At 38.8% G+C, this 18,213-nt stretch overlaps 1 protein-coding gene across 1 annotated transcript; it reads right to left on the reverse strand.

Annotated features, from left to right (window-relative positions):
• Window positions 1-14,718: 14,718 nt before the first annotated feature.
• Window positions 14,719-16,845, reverse strand: LOC126161422 (U5 small nuclear ribonucleoprotein 40 kDa protein). Its single transcript, XM_049917225.1, has one exon. The coding sequence runs from the start codon at window positions 16,558-16,560 to the stop codon at window positions 15,526-15,528; it is 1,035 nt and encodes a 344-aa protein (XP_049773182.1). The 5' UTR covers window positions 16,561-16,845; the 3' UTR covers window positions 14,719-15,525.
• Window positions 16,846-18,213: the final 1,368 nt, after the last annotated feature.

An 18,213-nucleotide genomic window follows, 5' to 3' on the forward strand; every position in this document is an offset into this window, starting at 1 on the left:
CGCGGCTGTACGGAACAAAAAGAAACAAACATTCCGCGAATGAGTAAACCTACCCATTTGACTCCAAAACGAATTCTTAAATGTTTTACGTACCTCGTAACAACCAGTGCTAATTTTTCGATTATGATTTTAAGCGCCATTTCGTTCTATTCCAGCGGAAAAATATAAAAGTCTCTTTGTGATAAACTCTTACGAAGGTAGAACAACGCATCATGTTTCTGCTTGCATCTGACATTATGTACAAGGTGCTTAGTTCGACTCCCAGTCACACCAAAAGCTCATCCTTATACTGTCGCTTCCCACAGCAGGTCGCAGCACAGGATGCGAATTACCTGCCATCTATTGTTTACATTCAGTAAATTTACAGTTATTTGTCCATGTTATTAAACAAGTCTCGCGTGCGTAAGTGTGTGCGTGAGAGAGAGAGAGAGAGAGAGAGAGAGTCGTGTTCCATGTCACTTTCAGTTCTCAAGTCTATGCCATAAAGTACGAAGCAGTTTATTTTATAGCGTATTGGGTTCAGTGCAATATACAAAACGAAAACACAGTCACCCGGTATTTGTCGCTTGGCAAGCGTGCTGAAACTGTACGGAAACAAGCAGTACTTTTGTTTCATTTCCAATTAGTTGATTCTTTTAGCACGTTTGAACTCCTTTATATTTCTGGAGAAATGAGAAGAAAGACTGTTCCGACAAATATTTACAGCTTTGTGAAGTTAGCGCTCCGAAGAATACTTACTCTAATTTATTGAAATGTTAAATTACCTGATTCACGACACTATAACGCTCTCTACTGATTATACGTCTCATGGACGCCCAGGATTAAATTGTATACACTAAGAAGCATCTGGTTTACGAAATATGATATGGGGAATTATGGACTTCAATTCTTGTTCCATGGTTTCTTCATTTGCTCGTAATAACAGTTTCAATGAGCGAGGGTTATCCAAATGCATTTCCTTTCATGGCGATTGCATTTATAATTACAAAATATGTTTATTATAGAATTTTTTGAAGGACATCGTCTTTTGCTGTTGACTGTAGAAATTATTTATTTCACATGTGCCATTACGGCCTTAAAGTCATTATCAAGTGTTACTGCAAAATATTTTCTGCAATTAAATTATAATCTTTGTTCTACAGATTTAGAACAATATAAACGGCAAGTAATAGTGAATAATTTGTCAACATACAACCAAATTTGCAGTCACCAATCATTCTTTCAGAAAAATGTCCTCAGCCCTCATGTTAACTCATGGACCCCATTTGTTGGTAGGCCTACTGAGAGACAAGATGATTTACCAATCTGGATCACCACACACTTACTTTACGATTCATGAAATGGCTTTGTGATACTGCCATCTGTGTGAGATAATGTCAGCCTAATACGATGTACTTTAATTTCGTTGGGATTTATTTCAATTGAAACGTATATTTTTCAGTCTTCTAGTGCATATGTCAGTCATAACTTAACTCATTGAGGTGGCTCTCATTGTTACCAGCAGATTTGTTGACTCATGATGGTGCTGATAGGCCTACTCTTCATTTTTAGTACATAATAGTCACTCCTTTTTTACTCCACTGTTTGTAGTGGCCACCGCATAAGTACCATTATCCAATAACAAGGCTGGCCACAATGTAGAATGATGTAAATTCTCATAGTAACTATAAACATCTGACAATATTCTGCACAATGGAACCCACCATGCTTCTGCAGTACAAAATAATTGTTTGTACTCTAAGTAAAGATGACACTTTGAGTTGCAGACAGGCACAACAAAAAGGCTATTACACATTATAGATTTCAGTCAAAGCCTTCTTCAGCAGAAAGAAACACATTTCACATACAAAAGCACTTCTCATTCACACATCACAACAACCACTGGCAGCTTCGACATTATGGTCCGAGCTGCCGGGCGGTCTCGTGTACGTGTGTGTGTGGTTTTTTTTTCTGACAAAGGTTGTGGCCAAAAGCTAATGTATATGTGTCTTTTAGTTGTGCCTGTCTGCAACTTACGGTGTCATCTTAATGGTAAGAACATTTTACTTTTGCCTTATATTGTTAAAGAATTCCTATCATTAGCAGTGACATAACACCACCTGTTTAAGTGTCAGGCAAAAGTATTAAAGTAGACGGAAATGGAAATGAGTGTATGGCGTTAGTGGCCAGGAGTTCCCAAGCGGGAAGTTCAGCCACCAAGTGCAAGTCTTATTGAGTTCAACGCCACATTGGGTGACTTGGCGCATTGACAATGGGGATGAAATGACAATGAGGACAGCACAACACCCAGTTCCTGAGGGGAGAATACCTCCCACCCCAGCCAGGAGTCGAACCCGGACCCCCGTGCATGGCATGCCAATGCGCTGACCATTCAGCTAATGAGGCGGACATCAAAGTAGATGGTGTATGAGGATGGGGAGTATATATGAGGGTGAGTGAATTGAAAACCTTAAATTTGTAATAACAAATCGAAATTTCGCGCCGTTATCCTGTAAGTTGGTAAGCGTGCCACAAGCAGCATGAAGAATGGCCTGTAGGTGGCAGCATAGTGCAGATGCACACATACCATCGCAGTATCAGTATAAAGATAGCCGCCCACTTGCACCAGGGAAGAACAGCGTTCTGTTATTCGGTTTTTGCATAGTAAAGGTGAGAAACCTATTTAAATTCATCGACAAATGAAGGTTCAGTACGGTGATGCATGTTTGTCACAGAGCAAGTCTGCGAATGCAGTAGGAAATTTGCAAATGGTGTGACTTCAGTGGAAGATGCTCCTCGTCCAGGTCAGGTACAACAAGTTGTGACTCCACAGAACATTGCAGCAGTTGAAGCCATAGTGAAGGAAAACCGCCAAGTGACACTGAATGACATTGCAGCATGTTTACAGATTAGTCATGGGTCAGCACACCACATTGTGAATGATGTGCTCCAGTTTCACAAAGTGTCTGCAAGACAGGTGTCACGGCAGCTGACTCCTGAAATGAGAGAACGGCGTGTTGATGCTTGTGAATAACTTCTTCAGGCTTTGTACGAAAAGGTGATGGCTTCCTTGCAAGAATCGTTACTGGGGACAAAACTTGGTTTCACATCCACCAACCGAAAACAAAGAGAGCGAGCAAGGAATGGCACCATTCTTCATCACCAAAACAAAAGAAGTTTCGAACAGAACCATCAGCAGGGAAGGTTGTGCTGACACTCTTTTGGGACGAGAAAGGCATCATTTTGAAGCATTACATGCCTAGAGGGGCCACTGTCAACAGTGCATCATACACAGATCTCCAAAAAAATCATCTGCGGCCTGCAATCAAATCAAAGCGATGTGGATTGCTGTCAGCAGGTGTCCTTTTGCAACATGACAATGCAAGGCGCCACACTGCCAGTACAACAGTATCAAGAATCACAGACCTGCATTTTGAGTGTCTTCCTCATCCACCATACTCACCAGATCTTGCCCCAAGTGATTTCCATAAGTCTGGACCACTCAAACACGCAATGGGAGGAAAGAAGTTCTGTTCTGATGAAGAGGTACACCACGCGATGCATGAGTGGTTGCGCGGACTACCAAAATAATTTTTTTCTAAAGGAATTTAGGCACTTTGTAAGCGCTGGAAGACTTGCATTGAGCATGGGGGAGATTATGTTGAAAAGTGATACAGCTTTGTACCACTTCTGCACAATAAATAATATTTAAAAAAATATTTATGGTTTTCATTGGACTCACCCTCGTATATGAGGACACCACAGAATAATAAATTACGGCAATTACTGTTTCTGACATATGTCAGTAATACAGATGATCAGTTTTGCAAGTTAGTTAGTTACATATTCCATAGATCATTTGAATGATTCTTTTATTGAAATTATGTGGAACGAGTCAGTTTATGGATTAAGCTTTAATTTTAATGAAGCATTGTTTTTTTAGTTTTACTCATGCACACAATTCAAAAGGTTTTTAAAAATATATAAATAAGTAAATTAAGAAAGTAAAAACTGTCTGCCAGTTTTCAAATAGAAATATGTCAATGGAATAGAAATTGTCCAGGAAAAAAATGATTTTTGAGTTAGATTTAAAATTTGCTTTGCTATCTGATAAGACATTTTATGTTACTGTGTAAACGATCAAAAATTTTTGTTACTGCATATTGAGCTCCTTTCTTAGCCACTAACAGGGTAATAAAGGTCATTTTGCCCTTGAGTATTGCAGGTATGCACATTACTGTTCTTTGTGATGGATTATTTGTGATGAATTTCATTAGCAAATATATGTATTGTGATACTGCAGTTAAACTGCCTAGCTCCTTGAAGTGGTAATGAATTATGTCCGTGGGCGAACATGACATATTATTCTCACTGCTCACTGTTGTGAAATAAATACTTTCTTTCTAAGTGGTAAGTTTTAAGGGAAAATTGTTCCATTAAGACATTATTAAATGGAAATATGCAAAATATGTCATGCAGTTGATTCATTTGTTCCCAAGGCTAGCAATCATCAGTATGTGCACCCAAAAATCTGAAACATTCTATTCTATTTACTGACTCCTGTGCTACACCAATCGTGCTACATCACGTGCTACATCAATTTTTGGTACGACTCTCTTTGTTGTGCAGAACTGATTTTTTCTCAGAATTTAGGGAGAATCCATTTTCTGAGAACTACTACATAATTCTTTAAAAAATATCATTTACCAGCTCTTCTGTTGCTTTCTCTCTTATAGTATTTATTTTAACACTATTATCATCTGCAAAACATACCAATTCTGCTTGTTGAATATTGATTGCAAGGCCATTCATGTATATAAATGATAAGAGTGGACTCAGACTGAACCCTATGGGGCTCCCCTTGTGATTTCTCCCCAGTAACTAAGATTTTCTACCCTTCTGACATGGTCTGAATTATTCAGCACAAGCTTTTGTGTTCTGTTTGCTAAGTATGATTCAATCCAGCTGTGCATAAAGCTGTCAGTTCCACAAAACTTGAGTTTTTCTAAGAGAGTAACATGATCTACACACTCAAACATCTTGGAAAGATCACAAAAATACCAACTAGTGCTGTTTTATTATTTAAGGCTTGTATTATTTGATGAGTGAAAGTATAAATAGCACCCTCAGTCGAGCAACCCTTCTGGACTCAAATATGATGTGCTAATTAAATTATTTCCATGTAAGTGTGAGAATACCCCTTACTTTTTTGAATATTTTGGAAAACATGTTCAGTAAAGAAAGTAGACAATAATTGCCTAATTCTACTCTGTCACCTTTCTTATTAAGAGGTTTAACAGTTTCAAGAGGTAGTAAGGAAGAATCAGTGCACGAAGAAGTGGGATATGGAAGTACTAAGGAATGAAGTTCTCTGATGTTATAGGTATTGTGATAAGGAATAGCTCAGCAGGTAGTTCAGTTGAAGAGGAATGGACATCTCTATGAAATACTTCAGTTGAGTAACAAAATATGGAAGTACAAAAATATTCCAGGAGATTCAGGTCGCTTAGAAATGAAATAAACAGGAAGTGCAGGGAAGCTAATGCGAAGTGACTGCATGATGTGAAGAAATAAAAAATGAATGGATTGTCCGAAGAGCCAACTGAGCATGTAGGAAAGTCAAAACAAGCTTCGGTGAAATAAAAAGCGGGGGTGGTAACATTAAGAGTGCAATGAGAATTCCACTGTGGAGAGTGCAGATAGGTGAAAAGAGTACATTGAAGGCTGTATGAGGGTGAAGACTTGCCTGATGATGGGATAGAATAAGAAACAGGTGTCAATATAGGAGAGATAGGGGATCCAGTATTAGAATCAGAATTTAGAAGAGCTTTGGAAGACTTAATATTGGATAAGGTGGTGGGGACAGATAACATTCCTTTTGAATGTTGGGCTCCATTAGGTTCCCTTTCTGTGCAGCGACTGTGGAACATAAAATTATAAAGAATGTAGCAACCAGTCGTGTTTCCACAACTGATTGCTACATTATTTATAATTTTAGATAACATTCCATCAGAATTTCTAAAATAAAGTGGGGAGGTGGCACCAAAACGACTATTCACACTACTGTGTAGAATGTATGAGTCTGATGATATACTATCTGACTTTCAGAAAAACATCATCCACACACAAACTTGGGATCTTTGCCTTTCGTGGGAAAGTGCTCTACTGTCTGAGCTACCCAAGCACAGCTCAGGCCCGCAGCCCGTCCTCACAGCTTTAATTCCACCAGTACCTTGCCTCCTACCTTCCAAACCTCACAGAAGCTCTCCTGCCAGGAAGTTTCATATCAGCGCACACTTCACTGCAGAGCGAAAATTTCACAATTCCAAAAATTGCAAGGGCCAACAAACATCAGAATTATTGTACAATCAGCTAAACAGCTCATGCATCCAAGTTGCTGACAAGAATAACTACACAATAATGGAGAATAAAACTGAGGATCTTTTCGATGATGATCAGTTTGACTTTGGGAAAGGGAAAAGCACTAGACAGGCAATTCTGACATTGTGGTCGATAATGGAAACAAGACTAAAGAAAAATCAAGACAGATTCATACGATTTGCTGACCTGGAAAAAGCATTTGAAAATGTCAAATGGTGCAAGATTTTCGAAATTCTGAGGAGAATAGGGGTAAGCTATAGGGAAAGACTGGTAATGTACAATATAGACAAGAACTGAGACGAAACAATAAGACTGGAAGACCAAGAACGAAGTGCTCAGATTAAGAAGGGTTAAGACAGGGCTGTAGTGTTTCGTCCCTACTATTCAACCAGTACATTGAAGAACCAATGACAGAAGTAAAAGAAAGGTTCATGAATAGAATTAAATTCCAAGGTGAAAGGATATCAATGATAAGCTTCGCTGATGATGACGTGTTCCTCAGTGAAAATGAAAAAGAATTGCAGGATTTGCTGAATGGAATGAACAATTTAATGAGTACAGAATACAGACTGAGAGTAAGTTGAAGGAAGATGACAGTAATGAGAAGTAGAAGAAATGAGAACATCGAGGAACTTAACATCAGGATTGGTGATCACAAAGTAGGTGAAGTTACAGAATTCTGCTACTTAGACAGGGAGGACATAAAAAGCAGAGTACCACTGGCAAAAAGGGCATTCTTGAGCAAGAGAAGTCTACTAGTATCAAGCATAGTTCTTAATTTGTGGCAGACATTTCTGAGAATGTATATTTGGAGCATGGCATTGTATGATAGCAAAACGTGGACTGTGAGAAAACCAGAAAAGAAGCAAATTGAAGCCTTTGAGATACAGTGCTACAGAAGAATGTTGGAAACTTAGGTGGACTGATAATGTAAGCAATGAGGTTCTCTGGAGGATCAGCAAGGACATGAATATATGGAAAACACTGACAAGAAGAAGGAACAGGATGGTAAGATATCACAGAATAACTTCCATGGTAGTAGAGGGTAAAAACTGTAGAGGAAGACAGAGATTGGAGTACATCAAGCAAATACTTGAGGACATAGGTTGCAAGTGCTAGTCTGAGATAAAGAGGTTGGCACAGGAGAGTAATTCTTGGCTTGCAACATCAAACCAGTCAGGAGACTGTGACTTTAAAAAATAAAAAATAACTGTCCTGCCCCATCGATTTTACATGCATTACTAAGGACGTTGCGTGTTGAGTTAGGAAAACTTTTCAGAATTCTATCTGAAATTCCATCAACACTGCATGAGGTTTTACTTTTTAGAATTTTCATAATTCTATTAATTTCAGTGAAGGATGCTGGTGCTATTTCTAGTTGCTTAATTTTTAAAATATTCACTTTCTTCTTCAACTGAACCATTTAATCCTATTTTTATTTAGAACATGTTTGTTAAAACTACTCGCAACTTGTGAGTTATCAGTCACAACATTGTCATTTAGTTTAATTGTTACTGTATCTTGTACATTGACTGGCTGTTCTGTTTGGTGTTTGACAATATCCCAGATAGTTTTAATCTTTTTATCTGCACTGTTTATTTCTGTCATGGTGTGAATACTTCTGGACAAGTAAGACTATTTGCTGGTGAACAGTACAGATGGAAATTAAAAAAAAAAGAAAGAAGCAGAATGTGATAAACTACAAAAGGACTTCTTTATAAAGGGACAAATAAATGCAGTAGTGAATGGTGAAAAGGAACTGATGGCAAATTTTACCAAAGCTGTACATCTAATTTTAATTACAAATGGGGACTGCACAACATCAGTGTTTCAGATGCATATACTGTATAGTAATTTTGAGTTTTGATGAGCTATACTGGATCTCACAGACAAAAATATTATATTTTAGGTTTATGTTTTTACAAATAAAAAGCACCAACAGCAATGCTAACAAGTAGGTAGAGTAGTGTGCCTGCATATTATTGGCAATGAAAATGTGCTGGAAACAAGTTAGGTACGCAGGATGGAACCACAAGAGGGCAAAAAAAGCCATGGGAATGATAGAAAATAGAGTTAGACTGGGAAAACCTGGAACAAAGAAACAAAACAGTCAGACTGGTGCAGAAGATGCCTAGCAGCTGTCCACCTGAGGAACATATAAGTAAAGGAAATATCCCCACCACTAAAAGAATGTTAAAATTCAGAAGAATACCACAAGTAAATATTCCTATCCTGATATAGGAACATGGGAGTGGGATTTTTGAAAGAATATCTTCAGTCATTTTACGTATAAGTCATCAGAATTCAGTGCTTGGTTGATCAGTGTTAGCATGTACAGCAATTTTGTTGATGTAATACCATGTCAACAGCCAACAAGTTTATTCAGCAGTGTGATCTGTGAGTGAAGGTTTTCAGTTTTTCTCAATGAAGAACCCTGAATAATGGCCTGACCCAAGAATCAGTCCTGGTTCCTTTTCTGTTTATCTTGCATGTTGTTATATACGAGCTATTAACTTTCAAGAAAATCCAATATGAGTTGCCACTAACATGCCACAACAAAGATATCAAGCACTGTGAGAGTACACACTCAAGTGATGTCACCATACTGAATGAGTAGTTTTGCAGAAGGCTCCAACCAAATCTAAGTAAAACAGGAGACACAGAGTTCCACATCCATAATACAGAGGGTCACAGGATGTTACATCTGGTTTTAATGGGATCTAAGTTTCCCATAACTATTTCCCTAAACACCTAGGTGTAGCACGATTTCACACTGTCATTTAAGCGGCACAGTACAAACTTATCAAAGACTCTCGTCTTATCAGTAAACAAAATGGTTCAAATGGCTCTGAGCACTATGGGACTCAACATCTTAGGTCATAAGTCCCCTAGAACTTAGAACTACTTAAACCTAACTAACCTAAGGACATCACACACACCCATGCCCGAGGCAGGATTCGAACCTGCGACCGTAGCTTATCAGTAAACCTTCACCACAAAATAGCTGAATACAACTGGCAAGCAAAATCAGATATGCTACGCAATGTCACCTGCATACTCAGCATCTGAGTATTGTACCCCTGCATCGGAAAACAGCACACATACAACTAAGATAGTTATTTGTCTGAATGGACCATAAGGACCATTACTGTCTGATATATTAGCATTTTAATAGTTGCCTGTTCTATCTAATATTGTTTCCCCTCCAGATCAAAGCTGCCACGCTGCACATTCTAAGAACTCACTTCCACATAGTACTAAAACCCAACAGCTAAATGCCTGAACTCGGGCAACCCACTTTGGGTCGATCTTTGGGTCACAGACATTCAATGTCACCATGCAATGGAAAGAACTCTGGAACAATCAATCATCCTAGACCGCCCACCTAATTCAAGACAAGGACTTCAGAGTTTTACCTCTCCCATTGCAGATAGTAGAGACTCAACTGCATCTAAATGGGACAATGGCAATACGGCCACATCTTGAAGAAGTGTGGTTATTTTAATGTGCTGCTTGTAACTATGGTGCAGTCGAACAGGTAATAAGACATACTGTGAAGGACTTCCAGCTCAAAGGAGGTCAGAAAGAACTGAATAAAGTGATAGCGTGTTGCAGTCTAGTTGTCGCATATAAACATTTGCCTGTAAATGCATTGCGTGTTTATATGAATATGTTGTGTAATGCCATATGATAATAATACACATATACAAACAATGGAAACTCTGGGATGGAATAACAACTGTATTATGAGGACAGATAGCTACTCACCAGGCATAGGAGATGTCGGATTGCAGACAGGCACAGTGAAAAGACTACTAAAAATTTAACCTTTTGAACAAAAATGTCCTCATTCAGAATTAGAATAAACACAACTCACACACACATGGCCACTGTGGCCCGACTGTGCAGTCATGCTGGGACCATACTAGTCACCATCCGCTTAGCAACTGCCATCACTAGACACCAACAGCCAGACGTTGTAGGCCAGAGTTTGCTCGTCCCAAGCACTGACTTACCAGTCAAATGCTGTCTGCCCCAGCAAGAATGCTCCATTCCAAGTGACATCGAGCTGTTCACAGTTGTGACTGTGTTTGTGACAGCACGCTGCCACCAAGGACTGTGGGTCAAAACCCATACTGCCCCCTGCACATGAAACTGGAGCATCACTGTACCATAACCATGTCTGATAAATGTATAAGGTTTTAACAAGGCCAATACTAAATTTTCTCCTGCTCTCCACTGGTAAACCCCACCCTCATGGTGAAAAGTGTGGAAAGACCACTCTGACAAGCTTACATCTGCTCCCCTACCCTCCAACAGGGCTTAAATTACCCAGTACCTACTCCATTACACTAAACTATGAAAAACAACAAGGAAGGGCAAAACATTGTGTTTTACACATAGCTGCATCCAGAGGGCTAAGATAATCACCCACATAAGCTTGAAGCAAGAAATTATGTCAGGCACAACTTACCTAAAGCCATATATACTAGGCATAAATGCAACATATCATAATACTTTATCCATCGTGCAATTGGGGTCAACTGGTTGTCAACATAAATAAGGAATTAAGTTTGGCCATAATATCAAAGGAGGGACCATCTGGGCCTTTACCTCTCAGGGCAGACGGTAAGCTACAGAAAATAAATGTAAGAGCTTAAATAGCAATATGGTTTTTTTTTAGTCATCCGACTACTGACAGGTTAGATGCAACCACCCACAAATTCCTCTCCTGTACCAACCTCTTCATCTCAGAGTAGCACTTGCTGTGTATGTCCTCACTTGTTTGTTGTATGTATTCTTATCTCTGTCTTCCCAAACAATTTTTACTCTTTACAGCTCCCTTTAGTACTGAGGAGGTTCTTCCCTGATGTCCACCTAATATTCAATATTCTTATGTAGCAACACATCTCAAATGCTCTGGTCCTCTTCTGGTTTTCCCACATTCTATATTTCAACACCTTACAATGCTGTGTTCCAAATGTACATTCCCACAGATTTCTTCCTCAAATAAAGATCTATGCTTGATATTAGTAGACTTTTCTTGGCCAGGAACGCTGTCTTTGTCTGTGCTAGTCAGCTTTTTATGTCATCCTTGCTTGGTCCATCGTGGGTTATTTTGCTTCCAAGTTCGTCTACTTCATGATGCACAATTCTGATCTTAACTTTCTCAAAGTTCTCATTTCTGCGACTTCTCACTACTTTTGTCTTTCTTCGATTTACACTCAGTCCATATTCTGTATTCATTGGACTGTTCATTTCAATCAACACATCCTGTAAGTCTTCTTCACTTTCACTGAGGATAGCAATGTCAACTGTGATTCTTAACATTGATATCCTTTCACTTTGAATTTTAATACCACTGCTGAACCTTTCTTTTATTTCAGTCATTGCTTCTTCGATGTATAGATTGAACAGTATGGATGAAGAACTTCATTTGTCTTATACCCTTTTTAACCAGAGCTCTTCATTGTTTGTCTTCCCTTGTTCTGTCTTGGTTCTTATACATATTGTATATTACTTAGCTTTCCCTAGAGTTTACCACTATTTTTCTCAGAATTTCAAATGTCTTGCACTATTTTACATTGCTGAACACTTTTGGTAGGTCAACAATTTCTGTGAATGTTTCCTGAGTTTTCGACAATCATGCTTCTATTATAAAGTACAGTGTCAAAACTGCCTCTCCGATGCCTTTGTCTTTCCTAAAGCCACATTGAAAGTCTCATGGTGTAATGCCAGTCTCACACACACTGCACACCAATGTGAATAGTCATTTATTTAGTTGCCACTTCCCCCAGCAGTTTTAGAAGTTCTGATGGAATGTTAGGTTCCCCTTCTGCTTTATTTGGTATGTTTTAAATTCTGATTCTAATAGTGCTTTCCCCATCCCTTCCTTTTATCAACTCCTGTTTCTTCTTCATCATGTCATCAGCCAAGTCTTCCCCCTCACAGAAGCCTTCAATGTACTGTTTCCATCTATCTGCTTCTTCAGGAATATGACAGAAACCATAATTCCAAGCAAAAAAAGTCCAGTAAACGTGGGCTCTAAAGGCACACCCGAAGCGCTATCAGCACTTGTTCATCTTCAATGCTATTAAACAAATCTCTTCTACTGCGATGTCTTTGCTTTCCATATTTTTGAGGAGGCGGCAGTATGGATCAATACAAGAAATTTTTTTTAGTATACATGGGCTAAGATGCTTACCTTAAGGGCTATGAGAACTTGTTTAGCAGAAAAGATGTGTTTCACAGCAGCGAAGATGAAGACTTGTTTTAATTTCACCTATGTACATCACAAATAATGATAAAAATTTAGATAAAATCAAGGAGACATCTTGATATCTGTTCTTCCTCACACTACATATGAACAGATTTTGTTCCTCTCCATCTGGACCAAAAGAAAAATTCGGAGTAGGTATTAAAATCCATGGAGAAGAAATAAAAACTTTGAGGTTCGCCGATGACATTGTAATTCTGTCAGAGACAGCAAAGGACTTGGAAGAGCAGTTGAATGGAATGGACAGTGTCTTGAAAGGAGGATATAAGATGAACATCAACAAAAGCAAAACGAGGATAATGGAATGTAGTCGCATTAAATCGGGTGATGCTGAGGGTATTAGATTAGGAAATGAGACGCTTAAGGTAGTAAAGGAGTTTTGCTATTTGGGGAGCAAAATAACTGATGATGGTCGAAGTAGAGAGGATATAAAATGTAGACTGGCAATGGCAAGGAAAGCGTTTCTGAAGAAGAGAAATTTGTTATCATTGAGTATAGATTTAAATGTCAGGAAGTCGTTTCTGAAAGTATTTGTATGGAGTGTAGCCATGTATGGAAGTGAAACATGGACAATAAATAGTTTGGACAAGAAGAGAATAGAAGCCTTCGAAATGTGGTGCTACAAGAAGAATGCTGAAGATTAGATGGGTAGATCACATAACTAATGAGGAGGTACTGAATAGGATTGGGGAGATGAGAAGTTTGTGGCACAACTTGACCAGAAGAAGGGACCGGTTGGTAGGGCATGTTCTGAGGCATCAAGGGATCACCAATTTAGTATTGGAGGGCAGCGTGGAGGGTAAAAATCGTAGAGGGAGACCAAGAGATGAATACACTAAGCAGATTCTGAAGGATGTAGGTTGCAGTAGGTACTGGGAGATGAAGAAGCTTGCAAAGGATAGAGTAGCATGGAGAGCTGCATCAAACCAGTCTCATGACTGAAGACCACCACAACAACAACAACACATCTAGACCACTTACTGACCCAATATGCTACTGTATCAGTAACCCTCTAACCAACAGAATTCAGTAACGTATTAAGGATCAAACAGAATTACAACCCAGCATTTAAAAACAAATTAAAGGAAATTCTGAATGATAACTCTTTCTACGAAAGGGATGAAGTTTTACATAGAGATTAGCAATTTAACAATTATTAGGAAGAAATAAGTTGTCATATAAAGAAATCTTTTGTTAAACTGATATGTTTCACATTGTTATGAAGTATCATACTCATTATCTATGGAACAATTATTAATCTAACCTAATCAAACAATCATTATCACGGATTCAGAAAATACCGACCAATTATGTGAAACTTAACACTTGCTTTTCACACATGAATTACAACATAAGAGTAAAACATGAAGGTAACCGGAAGTGGATTAAGTCTTTTTGACCTTTTACAGGATTTTTCATTCAGAACAACTCCAATACTTACCACGGGATACCCAAATAAGCATTTTATTCAGGATTAGCAGTAACCCACAAATGGCAAAGTTACAACCATTGTGAGAAATACTGAAACTACCTAAGCAACCCAGCTACCTAGACCCACAATGCCATCACATCTGCAGACCAAAACCACTAACGAAAAGCAACAATGTATACAATACAGTCCATGGCAAAATTATAGTTACATCCATAACACAACTTTTGTTGACTTTGTCAATTCACTAGCACTTTGTCATCATCTATCTTGACCTTAGGCTGCATTACAGATCAGCCTTTCGCAAAAACCTATGTTTCAAAAAATAATACAGATGCAAAATATATATTATCAGTCTTGTTCTCTCTCTGCACACAAATATCATCACACTGACTACCTCACATGTGGTATGGGTGGAATCAAGTAAACCCACAAAGTGTCTGACGTGTAATGATCATTATAGTTAATTGTTATACATTAATGACATTGCAAAGATTATTAGTTGATATACTGGATTTACCTGCAAATGATCCAGTTATCTAAATGCTACATTGTTATAAACACCTCAGATATTGATAAAATGTCAAGATTTGTGCAAAGTTTATCAAACTTTTAATGTAAAGGTATAACAAGTTGTTCGGACATCAGAATACACCACAGACCAATCTGTTACCACAAAGATTATTTCACAACCATTGGCTTCTCCAACTCTAAACCAAATTATTACTTTCCAGCTTAACCTGGGTCTCACGCTATGTTAAACATCAATGTGTCAACACAGGAAAGATTTCTGTCGACTCCACTATCACACTCTAGCCAACAAGGTATTGGCCTGTGACATCTTTCTAACACGATGTAACCAACCTCAAAAATATTAATTACAGCTTTTACTCTGAATCATTAATTTCACACTTCACTCATGATACAAATCAGAAGAGAACTCCATATGCCCTATGTCGTAATAGAAAAAAAACTCTTCCCCCCTCCCCAACACTGTACACGAATTTTTATGACATAAATTTTTGCATTTGAAAGAAGAGTAAACAATTTATTGTTCTATGTTATCCTTAGGAATTCACAACGATGGATAACAAGGCAAATATATTAAAATCTGAGGCTAGCTAATGAAACATTTTTATTACTCTGTTTCACATCAATATTAGACAGATTCACACTTGTCACACACACAGACCTTTGCACCGTCCATGAAAGTCAGTGGATTGCTCAGCACATATTGTAGAGCACTTCATTACACAACTAAACACTAGTCCACCAATTAATCTTCAATCTTGAGTTCTAATAATATTTACAATAGTAATAAACTATCTGGGCCAGCCTGAGTGCACCATTGATGAACTTGTACTTCATATGAGGAAAATTATATTGAAACAGTTGGACAATAACAGAGCTTTTCTAGTATTAAAAAGAAAAATGCCTAGCAGATAATAAGTAATACCATTCATTCGATTTCTCCAAGATATATCATTTTATCACTTGCGCCAGAAAGAATTATCGGCTCTTTGGGATGAAAATCTACGTCATTTACACTGCCATTATGTCCTGGAAGTTTATACAAAATTCTTCTCGATGTTGTATCCCATATATAAACATAACGATCAGCTGAGCCGGCAGACACTTTTGATCCATCTGGAGACCAAGCACAGCGCAGAAGATTCTTTTCAAAATTATGTTGGTGCCCCGATAAAATTTTCACGCAGCGTTCTTGGGGAGCAAAAGGACGCACATCCCATATGCGAACTGTATTATCCATTGAATTCGATAAAACATAGGAGCCGTCAGGTGAGAGTGACAGACCGGTGACAGTATCTGTGTGCCCTTTGAGTTTATACAGCACTGAGTTCTTCCTCAAATCCCAGACTTTGATATCATTGTCTAGCCCGGTGCACAGAACTTGTTCTGCTGTATCACTGAATGTAACTGCTGTTATCTGATATTGGTTTGTGAGTGTTGTACACTGACCACGTTTTCGGGGATCCCATACTTTTACAGTGCAATCGTCGGAACCGCTACAAACCAAAGCTGGTCCACGCCTTGCAGAATGGCACGAATTTACAAACGTAGAATGACCTTTGAGTTTCTTTGTGCGAACGCCACTTTCGATGTCCCAAACTCCCACTGTGCAATCTGTACTTGCAGTATAAAGTGTATTTCCATCTGTAGAAAAGTGGACCTCCATTATTGCTCCTGTATGTCCAGCCATAAGAGAAATATTCTCACATTCTCCATAAACTTTCCATAAAAAGATCTGCCGATCAAAGCCAGCAGAAGCCAGATATTGGCCCTCCGGGTGAAACTCTACCGAGAAAATTTCTCCCTGGTGTCCCTCCAGCAACATAATAGGCGCAAACAAACTCGATGTTCTCGGAATGTCACTTGGTACCATGCTGGTACCTTTACTCGACACTAGTTCACTCTTAGATCGTTTTGAATCTGGCACCAATGCCATGTCTTCAGCTTTCCTTTTCACTTCCATCTTGATGATTTTATTCTGACTGTCACAATTAATGTAATAAAGCTACATTTAGCAATAACAACAATATCACTACGTCACAAGTCCACACAACACAGCAAAAAACCTTCACACCACACACACACCGTTTTGTTTACGAACCAAGCGTGTGTCAAAGATACTAGAAACGGAAGAAAGTTAAAGCAATGGAGGTAGAATTTCTACCTCCATGGTTAAGCTGGGTTAACATTGCCAAGTCCTTGCAGCAATTAACTTCCGTGGGGGAACTTGCCACGCTAGTTGCGAATGTAAGAATGTCACCAAGTCGACTTGCGACCGTTAGCATTTTTTTTTCGAAAGTGATTTGCTGTCTGTCTCCTGCTTCTGCTACGGGAGGGTTCTGTATCTTTGGTTAACAACGAAGTAAACTGATTTTCAAACACTAATTTCCCAGTCTTTTCATTTGCGAAAAAGAAACAGGAAAAGTTACTGACACATACAAGTCAAGTGTCTTAATAAAGCAGAACAAATAGTGGTCCAATAAATATGGACACTGGCGCATCCAGGGAGAGAGGAGGCCATACCCTCTCGATGTGGAGTTATACAATCGAGAATTACAGGGAACGAAAGCTCTCCTGAGAATGAGCATGAATATCGTGCAAACGACGAGCTATGCAACAAAACGCACATTGCAGCGTAAGAAATAATTAAAAGAGAAGAGACGAGCTGCCGTCATTCAACAACATCGGGAACAAATAACAAAGGAGGTAACAAATTCCGATAGTACCCAGAATTCGACAGTTCTGGACAGGGTATGTGGCTGATGTTTGTAATACTTACCACTGCATCTGTATCAGTCAATTGGTATACCTCCTATGAGATCATGTCTAGTAGCCTGTACAATTTCCTTATTTTGTTCATGGCACTTCAACTTATTGATGATCAATTCTTCCCTGATATTACTGTCTTCATTGTAGCATAGCACCTTAAAGGTATTTTTTACGTTGTGACCAGACCATCTGCAGTTTAATGTTTGTTGTTACACTTAACATACTATTTATAATGTTGTGTGGCATTGTTCACTAGTTTGTTTCCGTTGACTGTACAGTTTGGTACAAAACTCCATGTAAGTTTGGTCTGTTTGTGTTTTGTTTAGTGTGTGCATCATAATCATGATAATTTCTTGGTCGAGGGTGATGATAACTGGACTGAATTTGTTACCACCTCAGTTCAATCGAATTAGATTTGGTGGGCCACATTTTGCATTCCAAGTATAATGTACCGATGGTGAAACTACCTGACAGATCAAAACTGGGGTCTAGTGCAGCAGGGGATACAACCCGTCGGCTTTGAACAATGACGTCACAAGTCGCCAGAGACCATGTATTACAAAGATGAAAGAGCTGAGGAGAATGTTGAGAAACAAAGGAACGCGAGAGAGATAAACATTGATCTTGTCAAAAGCCGAGAAGCGATTCTTCTTAGTGTTGTAGCCTTCGGCCATAGATACTAGTAGACTGGCCTTGCTGTGCAGAAGCTATAGGGCTGGTGTGGCTCCAACATAAACCACGTGACTGTTGGCAAAACGTGGCGGGATTTCAAATGAGCGGTCTGCCATCCTGTGTTTGTATCGTATTTTACCCACATTTCTCAATTGACTGCCAAACGCTTCCAACA

This window comes from Schistocerca cancellata, chromosome 1 (assembly GCF_023864275.1).
Source record: "Schistocerca cancellata isolate TAMUIC-IGC-003103 chromosome 1, iqSchCanc2.1, whole genome shotgun sequence".
In the NCBI taxonomy this organism is placed as follows: domain Eukaryota; kingdom Metazoa; phylum Arthropoda; class Insecta; order Orthoptera; family Acrididae; genus Schistocerca; species Schistocerca cancellata.